This window comes from Zonotrichia leucophrys, chromosome 28, assembly GCF_028769735.1.
Source record: "Zonotrichia leucophrys gambelii isolate GWCS_2022_RI chromosome 28, RI_Zleu_2.0, whole genome shotgun sequence".
Taxonomy (NCBI): domain Eukaryota; kingdom Metazoa; phylum Chordata; class Aves; order Passeriformes; family Passerellidae; genus Zonotrichia; species Zonotrichia leucophrys.
In genome coordinates this window covers 2,662,373-2,680,314 of record NC_088197.1, presented here as the reverse complement: position 1 = coordinate 2,680,314, position 17,942 = coordinate 2,662,373, and the positions used below count along the sequence as shown (strand labels likewise).

At 52.2% G+C, this 17,942-nt stretch overlaps 2 protein-coding genes across 3 annotated transcripts in view; both read left to right on the top strand.

Annotated features, from left to right (window-relative positions):
* Positions 1-6,320, top strand: part of INSR (insulin receptor) — a 63,201-nt gene extending 56,881 nt beyond the window's left edge. The window contains exon 21 of the mRNA XM_064733994.1: positions 824-6,320. Coding sequence (XP_064590064.1) covers positions 824-1,178 — 355 coding nt within the window. The 3' untranslated portion in view covers positions 1,179-6,320. The remainder of the gene's footprint in view (positions 1-823) is intronic.
* Positions 6,321-10,902: 4,582 nt separating this feature from the next.
* ARHGEF18 (Rho/Rac guanine nucleotide exchange factor 18) overlaps positions 10,903-17,942 on the top strand; it is a 49,984-nt gene continuing 42,944 nt past the window's right edge. Inside the window, exons 1-3 of one of the 2 annotated variants that reach the window (XM_064734086.1) lie at positions 10,903-11,029; positions 16,102-16,238; positions 16,537-17,036. In XM_064734086.1, coding sequence (XP_064590156.1) covers positions 10,954-11,029; positions 16,102-16,238; positions 16,537-17,036 — 713 coding nt within the window. In that variant the 5' untranslated portion in view covers positions 10,903-10,953. The remainder of the gene's footprint in view (positions 11,030-16,101; positions 16,239-16,536; positions 17,037-17,942) is intronic. The other variant, XM_064734087.1, reaches the window with a different exon arrangement.

Genomic DNA, 17,942 nt, shown 5'->3' with positions numbered 1-17,942 from the left:
GGGCCTGGATGTGGCACTCAGTGCTCTGGGCTGGGGCCAAGGTAGGAGTGGATGAAAGGTTGGACTTGATGATCTTGGGAGGTCTTTTCCAACCCCAGTAATCCTGGGATTCTCTGTGAGGAGTCACACTGGAGCAATTGTGAGGGAAAGCAGCTCTGGCTGGGAAAGGGAGCACAGATGGTAACTCTCTGGTTCTGGTAGCCTCTTCCCCCAGCTGCTCCTGGCCAAAACAGCACTCCCAGAGTCATAAAATAAACATGTTTTGTGAGTATCCCTATGAAAAAAGCCTGCTGTGCAGGACATTTGTCTGATGGCCAGTTACAAGCTCCAGTTTGAGACTCTATTTGTATTTGTGAGTTGTTTCTCCATGGTGTCTGATAACGTGACCTCTTGCTGCAGGCCTTTCTTTTGGGTGGGATGTTTACAGGACCTCTGTCCTCTGCCCAGCCTCCCATTTTCCTTGAAGTTTTAGGAGCTTTGTTATCTTTCAGGCTGAGTTAAAATTAAAAGGGAATTAAAAAAGGATGACCTGGCTGTAAGTGCATGTGCACACACACACACAGAGGCTGCGAACCACAGCCCTGTTTCCTTCAGCAGCCAAGTTCAAAACAATTGAAGGAATCGGAAGGAATTTTTAATCTAGACAGAAATAGAGAAAAAGGAGTGTCAGGATGCACAGGCAGATGTGGAGGCTGGAAAGAGAACAAACAACCTGGGGTGTCAGAGGTGTGGTGTGGGTGGAGGGGGGTCTGCCATGGGTGCCAGGCTTGCTGTGCACGTGGGATTGTTTGTGCTGCCCTGACTGTGCTCTGTGCTGCTGCAGGCACAGCCTGATGCAGATGTGCTGGCAGTACAACCCCAAGATGCGCCCCACCTTCATCGAGATCATCGAGATGCTGAAGGAGGACTTGCACCCCAGCTTCCACGAGGTCTCCTTCTTCTACAGCGAGGAGAACAAACCTCTGGAGACCGAGGAGTACGAGATGGACTTCGAGAACATGGAGAGCATTCCCCTCGACCCCTCCTCGTACTCCCAGAGGGACAAAGCGCTGGGGAGGGACAATGGACCCTCCATGGCCCTCAAGGGCAACTACGAGGAGCACATCCCTTACACTCACATGAACGGTGGCAAGAAAAACGGGCGGATTCTCTCCATGCCCAGGTCAAGTCCTTCCTAACACTTCCTGTTTGGCCCAAGGGTTGTGTCTGCTTTTTTCCCCCCCTCCACAAATCTCAGGACTCTTGTTATTGCTGCCACAGTGTATGACACACATCTACAAACTCTTCAGATTTTTAATCATCTTATGATTAATTTTTTTTTTTTTTTTTGCCAAGTTGACTGGTTGTCAGTGGACTTATCTGTGAACATAAATGGAAGAGGTTTCCATGGCTGCTGTCCCTTCTGTAACCATGGTTTCACAACAGGAAGCGACCGTGTGAGTTCAACTGAAGGAGAAGCGTCCGCGTTTGCCAGCAGAAGACGTGAAGTTCTCTGGTGCCTGAGCTCCAGCCCAGCAGCGCGGAACAAGAGATTTCCAGTAGAATTCCAGGCTTTTCAGGCAGCCTCTCCACTACAGCTGAAGGATTCAGCACATCAGTCAGATCCTCAGATTGACCAATAGCTGCTGCTTTCATACTTTGTTTTTTTTCAAGGGGTGAAAGCCCCGGGGTGCGTGCGTGGGCGTGTGTGTGTGCGTGTGTGCAGTATCAACATGTGGGGTGTACCCGATAGCAAAAGAGACATTTCTGGTTTTGTACACAACTTACAGCGCTTTCAGGCACATGGTGGGATTCTCGGGGTGTCCTGCACAGGGCCAGGAGTTGGATTTGATGATCCTGGTGGGTCCTTTCCAACTCAGCATACTCTATGATTCTCTGTTCTCACAGGAGCTTTCCTCTTCTTGGAAGTGTGTACTTATCTTTTTTCCCCATTTCCCTGGAGGGACTGAATCCTAAACAGATTATTTTTATACTGAGGACTCTTGAGAGCAGGTTTTCTCTCATTAACAAATGAGGAAAACGTGCTGGGAGCTAAATGAGCAGAACTCTGAGATTTGTGGGTACTTTCAAGACCAAACGAAGTAGGAGTCCCCTGACCTGAGACACGGAGTTTTCTGTCCTTACAGCATTGAGTATATATATTGTTTGTTGTAACATATTTAAAGATGTCTTTAGTTTAAATTTTAACTTCATATAAATTATTGACTGTTTATGATCCTTTTGGGGCGGGGAGAGTTTTTGGGGGATTGTTTGGTCTTAAAGTGGTCCAAAGATTTCAGAATGAACTAATTTTAGCCTTGCAGGAGCGATGAAGCACATGTTCAGTTCATACTTGACAAGGCTTTGTAATAGTTTCATGATTTATACAACACAGTCAGCTGGCTCCAGTCGAAGCCCCATCTTGGGTGTTGGGAGCTGAAGGACACAGAACATCCTGGCCTCAAGTCCTGCTCCTCCTCTGCCCCCGTGTCCCTCGCTTTGCCTTCGTGCCGCAGCTGCAGCCGGCGAGAGAGGACGAGCACGAGCTGGAGCTGAGGAAGGGACACTGGAGGGGAGAAGCACAAAGCTCTGGGCTCTGCATCCTGGAGGTGACTGTGGTTTGGGGCCTCTCTGCTGCTGCCAGGCCTCTCCAGCCTTGTGTTCCCCAAGATTCCCACTGCACAACTCCTGGGATGTCAGCGCTCGCCATCGGGACTGTGCTTTGTCGTGCTGGTGTTGAAGAATAATGGTGAAACTCAACCAGGGCTGGTAGCATGGAGCTGACAGGAGCAGGGGAGGAGGATGCTGGATGTCACAGGCCCGTGGCATGCAGGAGGTGCTGAGAGATGCTCAGTCCTTCACTTCTCCTCGGGGAGAAGTCCTGGATGTGTTTTGTGCTCTGTGCCAGGACAAAGGAGGTGCTGTGGCTCGGGAGGGCAGAACGCTGGGCTGGGCAGTGCCTCCAGCCCGGGCAGTGCTGCTGCTGTGAGCGAGGCAGAGGGGCTGCAGTCCGTGGGGATGCAGCTGGTGCTGGAACCTCTGCCCCCAGCTGCTTCTGGCCAAAACAGCACTTCAGGGTCGTAAAAGGGGGCACAAGAGACTGGGCAGCACCGGGAGCTGTTGGGCCCTTTGCTGCTGGAGGCTGATGGGTTTGGCCCAGGTGGAGGGTACAGGTTGCTCCACAAATTTGGGTGGAAAACACAGTCCAGACATGGGTGAGAACCTTTGGATTTCAAAAGGCCTCGTTTACATTTCTTCTGCTTTACAAAGTTGTAACTGTTTAGCAGCTCTATACTACACTGCAGGAAAGAAGACATATTCTCACACTTTTCTAAGGAAGAGAAGTTTTTCTTATTAGAATTTTTTATTTATTTTAATATATAAAACACTGTAAAAAAAAAAAGCAACAAGCAATTAGTTTTCTTAAACACACAGAACATGTAAATTTGTATCCGCAAAATCTTGGCAGGTGGATGTGGTGGGATTATTTTTGTCCTGTTCTGGTGCAGTCTACCTCAGTGTTTCTTAAGGATATTTTTTAATACTACACACCTCTAAACCTGTTTAAATATTCTGGTCTGGACCTATTGTGGATCAGGGAAAATCAGTATCAGCTGATTCCAATACCAGGGACCATTCATGAAGGGAATGGGAAGGAGAATGGCCCATCACTGTTGATCCCTAATCTGAACAGTAGTGGCCAATGAACCCATTTACAAATTTGGATCTGATCTCATCCCTTAGTTCTGTTGTGATAAAAAAAAAGAAAAAAAAAAAGAAAAAAAAAAAAAGAACAAAAGATCCATTTAAATGTTTGGACTTTAGTAAACTCATGACCTAAAAGGAGCAGGCTGCTTCCTCCTGGATCAGCATGTGCCAGCATGGAGCAGGGACTGGGACCAGCCCTTGCTGTTGGGGTTGCATTGGGGTGGCCTGGTCACTGCTCTTCTTGCTGTGCACAGGTGACCCAAGGTCCTGCCAGTGACCTGAAACAAACCTTTCCCAGCACACCCTTGCTTTGATACCATTTCCAAGGGCAGTGATCATAACTGTGGGAATAGAAGAACTTTTACCTGAAGGAACATTGGAACCTTGTATTGGTGTGGCTTTTCCCCGTGGTTGATACTGGTTGGCCCTGTGAGTACACATGGTTTGAACACTCGGATGGCTGAGCCAGGGGTGTGTGCTGCTCCATGGACAGGCAGCCCCCTCCCGTGGCTCAGTGTCACCTTCACCCTGCACCAAACGGAGCAGTTGTTTGTACCCAGCACTGTGTGAAGGTCACTCATCCTTCCTACCTTGTGCCCAGGGGAGGGAAGGCGTGTGGTACCGGTGGGGAGGGTATCCTGTTTCTCCTCTGTAAAACAAATAACACTAGTGGTTGCTGCTCGTGGCTGCTACAGATCACATTCAGCTGTAGAATTAAGAAGAATAAATGAACATCACCCGCAAAGCCCAGCTCTCACTGCTAGAAAATCCTTCCTTGGCTCACAGCCGACACTTCGGTCTCTGCTGCTGGAAGATCCTCGTCCCAGGGATGCCCAAATGCCTCACTTGGATCTCGCTGATTCCTGCTCAGAGAACTCCTGCAAGTGGAGACTCAAGTGCTATTGAAACCTCTGGGGCGCTGCCAGGGCCCCCAGCCTGGGCAGGGGGGCTGTGCTGAGCCTTCCTTGGGGGAGCTGCTGCTCTCTGCTCCAGCCACATCCTTGTGGGGCAGGATTCCCCAGCTGCAGAGGAAGCTCCACACTTGCTGCTCCTGCTGCTGCTTAGGAGGAACCAAACACTGGTGCAGGAGGGCAGGTGGGATGGCTGGAGGAGGGCAGCCAGCAGTGGGAAGCTCTTTCTTTCCTTGCATTAATATTTGTTGGAGGGTTGGCTCCTGCCCTTTGTGGGCAGAGAATGCCCCACTCACAGCATGAGGCAGCAGGACAGACCCCTCAGCCTGTCCAGGAGCAGCTGGAGCCTCCTGGGCACAGTCTGGCACCAGAAATTCACTCTGGTGAATCAGGCAAAGCAAGAAGCTGAGCTCTGCTGAGCTTTCACTGAGAAAACGTCTGAAGTGCGAGGCTGGAGAGGTTTCTCAGAAAGGTTTCCACATTAAACTCAATTGCCACTTCCTGAACGGCTCTTGCCAATCTGGAACTTCTCTGGCAGGCCAGCACAGCACTGCAGAGCTTGGCTGCTGGGTTAGGAACGTGTCTGTCTTGGCTGCTTGTAAATACTCTATTGTGTTGTAAAATAGAAGAGCTCAGACATAAACTCTGTGCCAGCACTGGGTTGGGAAAGGTGATGGGAACTAGACCACGCTGCAGCGATGATGGTAAAGCAGCTGTGTGGGTATCAAGAGGCTGCTTTTAGGTTGCTAAAGGGTACTCTTAATTTATGGGTAGTTTTATCTCTTTCCTCCTAAATTTGTATTATAGCGATGGGACACTTTGCTTAATTTTAGTCTGTTGGCTATAGTGTTGGTATCTCTTTGGAAAAAAAAATATCTCAAAAGTCGCTTCTTGTGTTACTGAGCTGACTGTGCTGAAGGCAAATAGGAAATGACAGGAGGGAGAAAGGTGCTGAGCCTCTGCTTTAGAGGAGGGAGGGAGGGAGGCAGTCGAGTTCCCTCTCAAAACCACTGTGACACAAAGACGGACCCTGAGGTGTCCTGGGCCCTTCCCGCTACCAAGACTGGAACCTCGTTTGACAAGCCAGAACGTGAAATATCTTTGTGCCATAAAACCTTACTGTCAAGGCTGTGCCAGGTGCTCCCGTGTGGGATGGGCTCAGAGCCTGAGGGAGCTCAGAACTGCAGATGAACCCTGAGATCCTCCGGAACCCCGGCCCTGCCCAAGGAGCCGCCGCCCCTCGGAGTGTCCTGTGGTCCAGGGAAAGGAACTGCTCAATGGGTTGGAATCAAGAAATAGTTACTTCGTGAAATTCAACGTAAGATTAGTTTGGTATTTGTATGAACTTAATGGAATTTGGCCTTTTTATTACCTTCTGCTTGGCTCTGTGTTCCCTCTGCTTGGATTCTGTCCGTGAGTGTCGGTGTAAAGCCTTGACGTGTTCAGCCTCGTTAGGAGCATCACAAGAGTGAAGCCAATCATCCAGCTGACTTTTGGAGGAACCTGACTGTTGAAAAGCAACTCTAAAGTTAACCATTTTTAGCAAACCTGCTGTCATTAAATGTGTATTTCTTTTTAAAATGAATTTGCTTGTCCTTCTCAGAAGGAAGCACTTATTCTTGCAGTTTGGGCAAATTCACTGCAGCACAATGCAAGCTGTAAGGGGACAGGTAGAGAAATGACTTTTTAAATATTGTATAATAAAGTTAGTATTAACTCCTATGGTGTTGTTACTTTTTTGCCAAGAGATTTGCAATCAGCTAGAAATTCTGTTCCTGGTAGTGGTTTTGTGCCCACTCCCAACTGGTGGTGTTAAATAATTTCCTTTCTCAGCCCAGAAGGATCCCTTGGGAACAGGGTCTGGTGGCTGGGAGGACCTGGAAAAGTCCTGGCAGCTGAAGAGGAGCCATCAGTGGAGGTTAAATATGGACTCTCAGCTGAGCCCCAGCCCCTGGTCAGTCCCAGCAGCACCAGTAAATCTTGAGCTGAGGGCTCTTTACCTGAGAGCTCTGAGCTGGGCTCAACACCAAAGCTCTGTAAATCCAGACTCTCCCAGCAGCATTCCAACGCTTCCACCATCCCCACTTCCAGGTCTTTTCCCTTAACTGAGTCCCATGAAAACTGATGGAGAATTTTAGAAAGGCCACTTGTAAATCTGCAGAGGTAGAGTGTTGTTTGAGCAGGAAAAGCATTACCTTTTGCTGTAGTTAGGGGAATGATTTTATTTTTGGATTATCAACACTGGTTTGTATTTGAGGACCCTCAAGGATGGGGGAACTGGACATCAGCTTCATCCAACACAGCCCAAAGCAAACGCTCTCTGCTTCACTTAAATAAACCACAGATGGTTTCAGTTACATGTTAGGTGATGTTCTGTGAAGTCTTGAGGTTTTTATTTTTTTCCCCAGTTCATTCTTGCTGCTCCCACCTTTCTCTCTGCGTATCTAAGGTTCCAGAAAACAAATAGTACTGCAGATACCTCTTGTTTGAAATAAAGGATCAAATGTGCCATGATTTTTTTAAAAAAGGAAGAAAAAAGAGAAAAACCTTCCCCCTTGATTTATTTTTTCAGTGTTTTCATATCTAAGAGCCAAGCAGTGACATGTACAGAAAATCTTTGAATAGTAAAAAAAAATCCTTGCTGTGTGTCGGAATATTGAACAATTAACTGTTTATATTAAAATTCTGAATAAATTATCCAAGAATAACTGTTCATTTTGTGTCTGCTGTCTGTGCAGCACTGAAGGCTGCTTTGCTGTGGAGAAAGCAGTAAATTCATACCTTGGAATAAGTTGCAAAATAAATGGTGTTAAGGAAAAAACCAAAACCCACAGCTCAACCAACTGTAGGCTTGTAGTGTGAAGGCAGTGGAACTGCTCTACCTGATGGATCTGGTGATCCCTGTCCTCACCTCGGGGCTCTGGGGTGATGCCTCTGATGCCGTCAGGTGAACTTTGATGCCAGGATTCCTTCTGGAGCATGGAGAGCCGAGACTGTGATGTAATTTGTTATTTCCTGGGCACGGAGCAGGTGCTCCCTCCTCGGAGGGAACAGACTCCTCCCTCCCTGCCGGTTTTAAAGCATCAAAGGCAGAGGATCGGCCCCACCCTGCCCTGTGGTGGAGCTGCTCTAACCGGGTGTGCCCCAGGAGCCTCCTGTCCTGCCCAGGCCCCTCTGGGGGTGTTTCTGACTTAAACCTGGTTTTATTTCACCAGAGCCAAGATTTCCCTCCTGATGGGCTGCACCAGCGAGGTGAGGGCTGTCCCCTCCTGTCAGGGAGTTGTGCAGAGCCTGAAGATCCCCTCGAGCCTCTATTTCTCCAGGCTGAGCCCCTTTCCCAGCTCCCTCACAGGACTGACTCTCCAGCCCCATCCCCAGCTCCGTTCCCTTCTCTGGACCCCCTCCAGCCCCTCCATGTCTCCAGTGAGAGGCCCAGAACTGGACATAGCACTCAAGGCCCCACCAGTGCCATTTTTTTTTCCTAAGCCTATCCAGGATTCTCTCACTGTGAGAATGATCATAAACAAACTGGTATTTTAAGATGTTTCGGAGTTGTTTGTTCTGGCACAGGCTTGTTCTCTGGGGATCCTAAAATGCAAAAATAAACAAAGCCACAAAATTTGAACTTGCTGTCCCGGGAGGTTTGCTTCCCTCTGGGCTCTCTGGGATGCTGTGGGGAGGCTGCTGAGGCTCAGACTGTCCTGGTGCCATTATCCCTCATCACTCTTGCAGGCTGCCTGCACAGCTCAGCTTTGGCACCCCCCAGGCTGTGTCAGACACGTGGCGGGAGGGAAAGAGCTCTTGTCCTTGTTTGAGCCAAGGACAACTCACCATCCCATCAGCCAGAGCAGCTGCCTGGTGCTCAGGAGCTGCCCCGATCTCTGATGCTCATCGAGCTCTTGTGGACTTCAGAGAAATTAAACCTTAATTCCTCTTTGCTCTTGTGGTTTCCTGGAGCACAGGGTAATTGCTATTCTAAATGCTGCCAAAGCTGCGGTCTCTGAGTAATTGGAGTGTGAGTGGTTCTTGTTCTGATTAGGGTTTGGCTGGGGCTGATGAGTGCTCGGGGCTCTGGGATGAGGAGCGTCTGTGCCTCAGCCCACGGGGCTCGTTGGGAAGGAGGGAATGGCTGTGCCAACAAACCCGAGCCTGGACAGAGCAGGGGCTCTGTCTGCTGGCCAAGAGCAGGGCAGGGGCTCTGCTTGGAGCTGAAGCCTTTGTCTCTGTCCTGTGCAGGTGAATATGGTCAGTACAGGCATTTCTGTGCTGTGCTATCACTTCACCCTGTGTAAAACAAACCTGCCGGGCTTTGTGGTCCCTGTTGCTCCACAAGGTCAAACCATGACAGCAAAGACCAAGGACTCGTTAAGAGGAGCCCTGTGTAGGAGGCTAATGAGCCATGGAGCCCAGGGGCTGGGCTGGGCTGGGTGTGCGGGGTTCTCAGGGCACACACAGCGGTTTTTCCCCGAAGGGAACAGGAAGCTGTTGCCTCAATAGCTGCTCCTCGCAGCCATCGTGACTTCAGGGCTGCCAGGGCCCCTGCAGCGGCTGCCTCAGGGTCCAGAGCCCTCCTGGTGGCTTTGCTGGACCCTTACAGAGCCCTGTGAGGGTGGGTTAAGCAGCTCTGGGGCACGGCGGTGGGAAGGGCAGCATGGGGGAGGTGGGTTTGTTTGTGCTCTCAGAAAGGGGAAGCGGTGAGAGGGCTGAGCCAGCGGCCCCCGTGAGCAAACCGCCCTCATGGCCGCTGCTTCCCCCGTGAGGCTCCGCTTCCCGCTCTGCTCCAGCGGCTGCAGGAGAAGCCACGGCTGTCAGATGTGAGGATCCTGCACGAGGAACCCGCCACAGAGATGCCTCCAGCCCTCAGGGTAAGTGGCTCTGTGCACAAGCTCCATCCCACAGCAGCGGGCTTGTCACTCACCTTCCTCAAGGCCTTGTGAGGAAGCAGCTTGTCGTGAAGCCAAAAGTCCCAGGGCTGGGTTTGGTGCAGCTTCAATGCAAAACATGGGCTGGGGAGGCTCAGCTGCACGGGGTTTTGCTCTGCTGTGAGTGAAGAGGAGGAGATGAGGTCAGGGTTTAACCCCCAATGCCATCATGGTGGGCTCTGCGGCAGTGCTGGGCTGCCTGGGCACCCTTTGGGTGCTGCTCTTGGCTCCTGCTGCTGCTGTGCCACAGCTGAACGTTTGCAAAGATGCCCTGGCACTGCCCACAGCTGGGTTTGGGCTGTGCACAAGAGGGGTCCAAGCCCAGGACCCCCAAATTCCACTCAGGACTGGGCTGGTCCCCAGTGTTATCAGGGAGATGGAAGCACAGGGGATGTAGACAGGGCTGTACTGGGCAGGTGACACTTTGGGGGTTGTGGCCAGGCAAGAAAAATGCTTTTTGACGCCTGCTTTTGGGCATCACCAGCCCAGCCTGGGCTTCAAGCTGTGGAGGTACCTGTGGGCATTCCCAGACTGGCTGGGCTCTGCTCACCAAGGCCACAAGCATCAGCTGAACTGCAGGGAGGAGTTTTGGCCCAGCCCCAGAGCCCAGCAGCTGCACTGGGGTAAAACCTGGCTTCTTCAGCCTAACTGAGGGGTTGGGAGCAAAGTTTGGAGACTGGGATGTGGGACTGGTGCCAGCTGGGAGTAATGGGTTTGGAGGGTAGGGAGTTGGGTCTCTTGGGGCAGTTTGGGACTGGTCCCACCTTCCTCCCTCAGGGAGAGCTGAGGAGGGCTTGGAGAAATGCCCTTGCCAGGGACTGGGACTTGCTGTGAGCTGCAGGATGATGCTGATGTTGCAGATGGACAGGGTTTCTTGCAGTCCCGTGCAGAGGTTCTGCCACAGCACTTGAAAATGAGAAAAAAGTGTAAATAATGAATCTTCATAAATGTCTTGGAAAGACACCAAGCCCTGTCGGTATCAACGCTGACCCTTCACTGAAGGTGAAAGCGACTCTTAGCCAGGTGAGAAGTGCCTGAAAGTGCTCACAAAGCGTCTGTCATGCTCGCAGCCATGAATGGAGCAGGGAGGTTTTGGCAGAGGGGCTGTGCTGTGTTAACAGCTTGTTTTCTGTTTCTGTCTGCAAGCCTGAGCAGCACTCGGGGGCTGTGTGTGCCCCGAGGCCACTAATCCCCCGGCCCAGCTGCAGGAAGTCCCTGACCTGCCACACAGGTGGGAATGCCAGGGACCAGGAATGCCTCTCTGGCTACAGCTTCCATCAGCTGATACTTCTGACAAAACACTTGGCTCCTCCGCTCCCCCCTTGGCAGCCCCTGGGCTGCAGCCTGCAGCGCTGCCTTAGAGCGCGCTGAGCTCTGCCGTGCTCCGTGCCGGCGTCTCCTGCTCGGGGCTGGACCTTGCCCGGGGCTCCCAAATGTCAGACTCGCTGCTCAACCACTCCTGGCCATCGTTTTCCAAGCGCTGGAAGAAGAGATGGTCCTTTAAGCGAGGTAATGGCCTGTGGGGACAGGGGCTGAGGGGGCTGTGGCAGGGACAGCTTGTGCTGGACTGAGCAGGTACCACAGAATCCCAGGGGCACAGGCAGAGCTCGTCTGGAGGTGCCCCCACTTATCCCTGCAGGGGACACTGCCTTAAGCGGTGGTTAACACTTTTCCTTGCATTTAATCTTCTTTTCAAGGCACATAACTGCCTCCAGGAGCTGGGTAATGGGTTAAATATCAGCCTTTTGGTTTTGTAATAAGTTTGTTTCGTGGCTGGCAGTGAGCTGGATGTCCCGGTGCTTGCAAACAGCTGTCTCTGCATGCTGCCTGGCCAGAGTTTGGTGTTTGAGCAGATGTGGGGGAAAAGATTTCTTCAGTCTTTCAGTGAGCCCCAGTGTCCGGAGCCCTGGCGGTTTGGGTGGCCCTGGCTGGGCTTCGCTGTGTCCAGCAGCAGGGCTGGGAAATGGCAGCAACTGGTGTCAACTGGCCTCATTTCTGCATGTGGTGCCGTGACTTGGAAAGAGGGAAGTGAGAGCCCCAGGAAGCAGGACATTTGCAGTCCTGGAGGAGCCAGACACTTGTGTGAGCAAACACTGCCTTCAGGCTGATGCTTTTGGGTACCGTTACCTGCAGCATCAGAGCTCCTGCTCCTCTTTCTCCTTTGTTATTCCCCACCCATTCCCAGTTCTCTTCTGGTGTGGATGTGCAGGAGACCAAGATCCAAAGTGAACAGTTTGGGGGAAGGTTAATTCAGAGCAGGACGCAGGGGGTCCTGCAGGCTCTGATGTGTGGTGAGCCCCAAGCCCCAGCTGGGTGCCCCGCTCCAGCCATGCCTGCTGGGGGGGTTGTGGGCTGGCTGGGATCACTCAGGTGAGCTGATTTCACTAACAAATGAATCAGCCTCACCGTGCTCCCGAGCACTGAGTGCTTTGCAGACAGCCCGGGTGCAGCCGGCTCCCTTCAGCAGGTGCTTGCAGAGCAGTTTGTCCTGTTGGGGTTTGTGCTTGGGCACAAAATGCTCAGGTCTCACTCAGCCCCTCTCCCACACTGATATTCTGTAGTGTGGCACTCGCTGGTCCATGTGGGCCCTTCCCTCAGTGCCCGGGAGGGAATCAGAGGGGCTGCAAATGCCCCCAGCCCTGCTGAGAGACAGCAGGGAACTGTGCCAGCCCCCTGCTCCTCTGCCCTCCGTGCCCAGGAGCCTGGCCCCAGCAGTGTGGTGATAAGGCAGTGCCTCTGTACAGTGTGTTACAGTGTGGGACAGCTTATCTCCCCCTGCTCCTGCCCAGAGCCAATCCCACAGCTGCCAGGGCTGGCCAGGAGGGGCCCACACCAGGCAAGGGGCTGCACTTCAGCCCATCTTGGCACAGGGAGTTCAGCACTTGCTTTCCAGAGGTTTCTCCCTACAGCTCTGCACCCCCTGCAACAAGATACGTGAAGGGCAGCTGGTGCAGGGCCAGGAGGGCAGGGGTGGGTCAGGGGAAGATGGAATCATTTTTATTTCATGTCTGTGATGCTCTCCATGGTTTCCCAACAGTCTCTATCCCTGACTGCTGGGAAATGCCCAGACATTCTTGTCTTTCCTTCCTCCTGGGATTGTTTCAGGGAGCAGAACTGCCCAGTGCCTTTGTCCTGCCACATTTGGTGTGGTCTCTCCCCAGTGGGAATGCAGACAGTGTTTGATGTTGGAGGATGTGACTGGTGTGGCCAGAGCTCACATCCATGTTTTCCTCCACCGTGTCCCCTCCCAGCGCCAGCCTGGCTCCAGGGTCACTCGGGGACATGCAGCATGCTGCCCCAAGCCAAGGGACAGGCAGGTGAGGGTGGCACACTGCTGGCAGGGCTTGCTCCAGTGCTGGCTGCCCTGGTGCTGTCACCTGCTGTGACACTGGTGGGTGCAGCTCCAGTGACCAGCCTGCCTGAGGGGAATCAGCACAGCCAGCTACAGGAGGGAGGGTTTGACCAGAGGTCCGAATTGGAATGATGAAAATCTCTGTTGGGATCCCAGCGGCCTTGGGCACGGTTAGAACAGCATGAAGCCTTCTTCCTTGAGCCAGAGCAGCTCAGCCAGCTGATCCTGCTGTCCCCACAGCACCAAACCCCCTGAGACCATCCCAGAGTGTCACATGCCGTGGATGCCTGTCACTGCTTCCTTCCTCCCCACACAGCAGCCCAGAGTCATCATGTTTCACCCGTGGGAAGCTCTGGCAAAGTGCAGGAACCATCTCAGCCCAGCAAGCGATGCTTCCTCTCCAGCTCTGCCCTGGGAATTCCTCTGAGGAGGCTGCTCCCTGCAGCAATAACCTTTTATGGTTTCCAGCCAGGGACGAATTAAGCAACTGCAATACCTAATCTGCTTAATGTTCTCCTAAAGCAAACAGCATTTGTTCTTGAAAGTGTCATTTTGTTATCCCATCTCCAGCTTCAGCTGAGGAAAGGTGACTGCTGCTGTCTGCCAGAGCCTGGGGGGCCAACATTCCCTGTCCCCTTGCCACCATGCTGGAGCCTGGCTCCTTCCAGACAGATTCAAGGGTGGAGTATGGGAGACTCGAGGTGCTCCAGAGTTTGCCACACTTGCTGGCACATTGGCGACCACCTTGACCATTGACATGGGGATGTCCACAGCCCCCAGCCCTGCCTCCTTCCTGTGTGCTCTCCATGCTGACTCAAGGTGCTCCAGAGTTTGCCACATATGCTGGCACATTGGTGACCACTTTGATCATTGATGTGGGGATGTCCACAGACCCCAGCCCTGCCTCCTTCCTGTGTGCTCTCCATCCTCAAACTTCCTCACCCACCATCCCACAACCCCGACACCTGCAGGCATTTCTCCTCCATCACCCCCTTGCCCACGCACGGTGCCAGCCCAGCCTGTGAAGAGGGAGCCCAGCAGTGCCTGGTGCTCACACATTGCCTAAAATGGTGTCCCCAGAGCAGCCACCGCCCGCCCGAGCGCCGCTGCCCCGACCCCGCGCTCGCGGCGCCGCTGATTTATCGCGTGTTGAACCAAGTGTCTGAAGCCTCCGAGCAGGATTTAAGTCCTTTGGTGGGTCTGGACCGGGTCTGTTGACTGCAGCCCAGGCCTTGGCCAAATCCTGAGCCCTGCATGGCACAGGCAGAGCTCAGGGAATGTTTTCCAGGCCTCCGAGGAGCTGACTCTGTTCCAGGGATCCACTTTAGGGCTGCACGGAGCTCGGTGCCGGCCCAGAGTAGCCTTGGCGGGATGGCTGGACACTGCTTGGGAGGAAAAAACTCCTTGTTTTAGTTAAACCTTCAGCCCAGGGCTCTGGCCTGTGTCAGGCCACAGCCCTTGTCAGCTCCTGCTGCCTCCCAGGGCTTTGCTGCTCTCCCTGTGGGTAGCTCACTGCTGAAGGGATGGAGAGAGCAGGGAATCTCCTTTTTCTTCCTTCCTTGGATTTGTAGGAGGGGAAGCACCCTCTGTCCTGGCCTCCCTGGGATGTTCCCCACCTCCTGGTTGCTCTCCATGGGTTCATTCTACCTTAGCCATCATCCCAGCCTGTTTGGGGGCTTCAGTGGTTTTCACTGTCTGCTGAGAGTTTTGGCTGCTGTTTCCTACAAGCTCATGCCAAAATCTGTTCTCATTCAAGGGTGTATTAACTTCAAAATCCTGATTTTAGGTTGCAAGCTGAATCCAGGTGCACTGAAGAAAGCAAAAGGTGATGTTTAATAGCTCACTAAATCTCTGCCAGTTGCAGATGCAGCTCAGGGATATCCTGGGCAAGAATTGGTCTATTCATAAAAAATGTCATGTGAAGTAAATTTTACAGCCTTGCTAGAAAGCCTGTTTCAAATTTTCCCTGGTCTTGTAGCTAGAAACCCCTTAATTAAAATAGTGCCTTCAGAAGTGTTTTCTTTCTATATTATTTATAGTCCTTCACTTGAAACCATCACACACATTTGAACACACCAAATGCTCCTTAAAACAGAAAATCTGGCATCTGCAGTGTGCAGCAGGATCCAAGGAACAAACCTCCAAACTCTCCCTCACGTTTGCTGCCTTTTTTTAGTTGGCACCACGCAATTCCTGGCTGAATTGTGTAGCTTTATAATCCACAGCAGGATGCAAGCCTTCCAAGAGTGTGTTTTTTAACAACGTCTTCCTTACATTAATGTTTTTATGCTGGATTTTCCTGGAGTGTGATGGGTTTCTAGCAGTTTCCTGCTGGTTTTTCCCATTGGATAGATACGGCTGCTTACAGCCTCTTGCTGTTCTCTGCATCTTCAGAGATCCACCACAGTGCTTCAGCCAGCAGCCTGGCTTTTTTCCCTTTGCCTCAGCCTTTTGCCTCAGCTGTGTGTGTCTCCAAGGGATAAAAAGGCTCCATGAGTAATGCAATGGTTCAGGGATTGTGGCTAAGGTTTACAGTGTGTCTCGCTCCACAGGAATGTGCTTCAGTCAGCTGCACCATCTATTGTACCACAAACACATCCAGGCCTTGGTTTGTTTCTCAGTGAGTTATCAGATGGAATATGGACACTCAGGTTCACACTCCTTGCCTGGGGAAAATCCAGAGGAGTGATCCAGAACCAGGAGAATGATGTGCTTCTGGTATTGCTCTGCATGTTCAGGGTTGTCTGGAGCCACCAATTTGCCTCCCAGTATCCTTTATTACCCACCCACCCAGGCATCCTTTATTCTTTATGGATAAAAATAAAACCACCATCAGTATTTTTATTCCTAGATTTCTGATTCAAAGGTCCATAATGTCAATAACAGACATCAAAATGTGATTAATTCTTTTACTGTGGAAAAAGCCTCTGCAGCATAGGACACCCTATGAGGGTCTGGCTGGGACAGTGCAAGCCTGGTCTGTCCCACATGCTGCAGGGGTGAAGTTTCTGTAGAGGGATGAGGTTTCTGCTGGCAGGAAATCCCTGCACCAGGTTCCTACAGGATCAAGGCTGCTGTGATCTGGAGATTGCCTGGCACTGCCTGTCTAGGAAGGAGCAGAGGGCACGTGGAGCATTTCAGTGCTGCCTGATGTCACCTGTGGGTCACAGCAGGTTTTCCATCCCTAACAGATGTCTGGTTACCTGCTGAGACCTTCTCTGTGTTGCAGGGTCTGACTGCAAGCCGTGCTTACGGGAATTCACTGACCACCACAGCCCTGCCTTGGAGTATCCCACCCCCAAAAGCTTCCTCCCATCCCTGATCGCTGAGGATGATTCCTTCTGCACCAGCATGGCCAAAGAGAAGGCAAGTGTCCTCTTTGCTGCTGCTACCACCGTGCAAGGCAGAGGCCAGGGGCAGCAAACTGGGTGGTCAGCACCACATGCAGAGGGGTTTGTGGTGGAGTAGGAATGGGGGAAAGTGGCACTGATGCAGATTGTCAAGGAATACAAGGTTATGTTGCTGTGAGGGACAGCAGGGGAGGGTGACTATCAGAAAGTCACCTGCAAGTCTGGCTCTGCTCTGCACCCCAATTTCTGCACAGGGGGTGTCCCCTTTGCAGGGTAGGTGTGGGGCTCTCAGAGGATTTGTGCTGCCTTTGCAGGAGGACTCGTCTTCCACAGAGCTGGATGTGCCAGCAGCAGACTTGCACAGCAGCACGGAGGATCTCCTCTCAGACTCTGCTCTCCAAGGCACAGAGTATTACAAAGATCTGGGACTCCTGAGCCAGCCGTCTGCCAAAACAGCACCAGACACAGCAGCACAGCCAGAACAAGGATCCCAGACTGTGTCTGCCCTTCCCTCATTGGAAGAGAGACCAAGGGCTGTGAGCAAACTGTCTGTGGATGTTGCTTTTTCCAATCCCGTTTCCTGCTCGGTACGTTATGGCGAGGCCGACTGTCGTTTTCTGAACAAAGGCCACCTGTGCTCCTGTGCAGCCATGCCAGAGGGTGGTACCAGCACTTCTGAGCATCCTGCAGAGGCAGACAACGAGCTGGACCTGCAGGAGGCCCAGGATTCCTTCCCCACGCTGGTGAGATCGATGTCCACGTCCCGCAGGCACAGCTGGGAGAGCCCTGTGTCACCCGTGGACTGCAGGCGCAGGTACGGCGGGACTGTGAGTGGTATTTGATGTACACGGTGCAGGGAAGGTGAGAGGCTGAGCATCACAATGCCCACAGCTCCAGATGCTGCTGGGCGGTCTCCTTCACCTGTCAGCATCTGCCAGAGCAGCTGGACACCCACTGCTCATGTTGGGGGCAGCAAGAGGCTTTAATGTCTTCTTGGAAGCAGGAAGACCCTCTTTTCCTGGTCTTTTCCATGGTGTTGGGGCTGAGAATCTGTTCAAAATTCCCTCCCTCTTTTCTGTCTGGAGGGAATATTGAACAGCATGAGTTGCCCCGATGACCTCCATCCCCTGGCTCAAAGGGAATTTTTCCCATCAAAGAGGGATTAAAAGAGCTCTGTCAAATCCTTTTTCTTCTTGTCTGTGAGGTGGCTTGGTGGGGCCTTTGCCAGCCCTCTGCCCTCCATGTGGCTGCAGAGGAGGTTGTGTTTGTAGGCTGTGCTGAGCCCTGGCTGGGAGCAGAGGCAGGCCTGGCATTCCTGCCATCCTCTGCCCCTGCCACATGAATGCCTTGAGCTCCAGGTTCCTCCAGGAATGCTTTCCCTGCTGACAAATGTATTGATCTCCCAGCTGACTGGGATTTAGGTGCAAGCCAGCAAGGACTATTTTTATCTCTCCTCCTTATACGGTACCCTAAAATTATCTCAGCCTGAAATCTTGGCAGTCCTTTATCAAGCTCAGACTTTGGTTCTCAGACCCATTGTTGTGCCATGGATCATTCACAGTTTATGCTGTAACAGGCACTGAGTAACGGTGGCACGGAGTGGCTGTCGGTGTCGGGGACACGTTCTGTCTCCTCGCTGGGTGATGGAGCACGTGTGAGCAGGAGGCCAGGGAAGGGGAATACACCCCACTGTTCCCTAAGCAAACATTTCCTGAGCTTG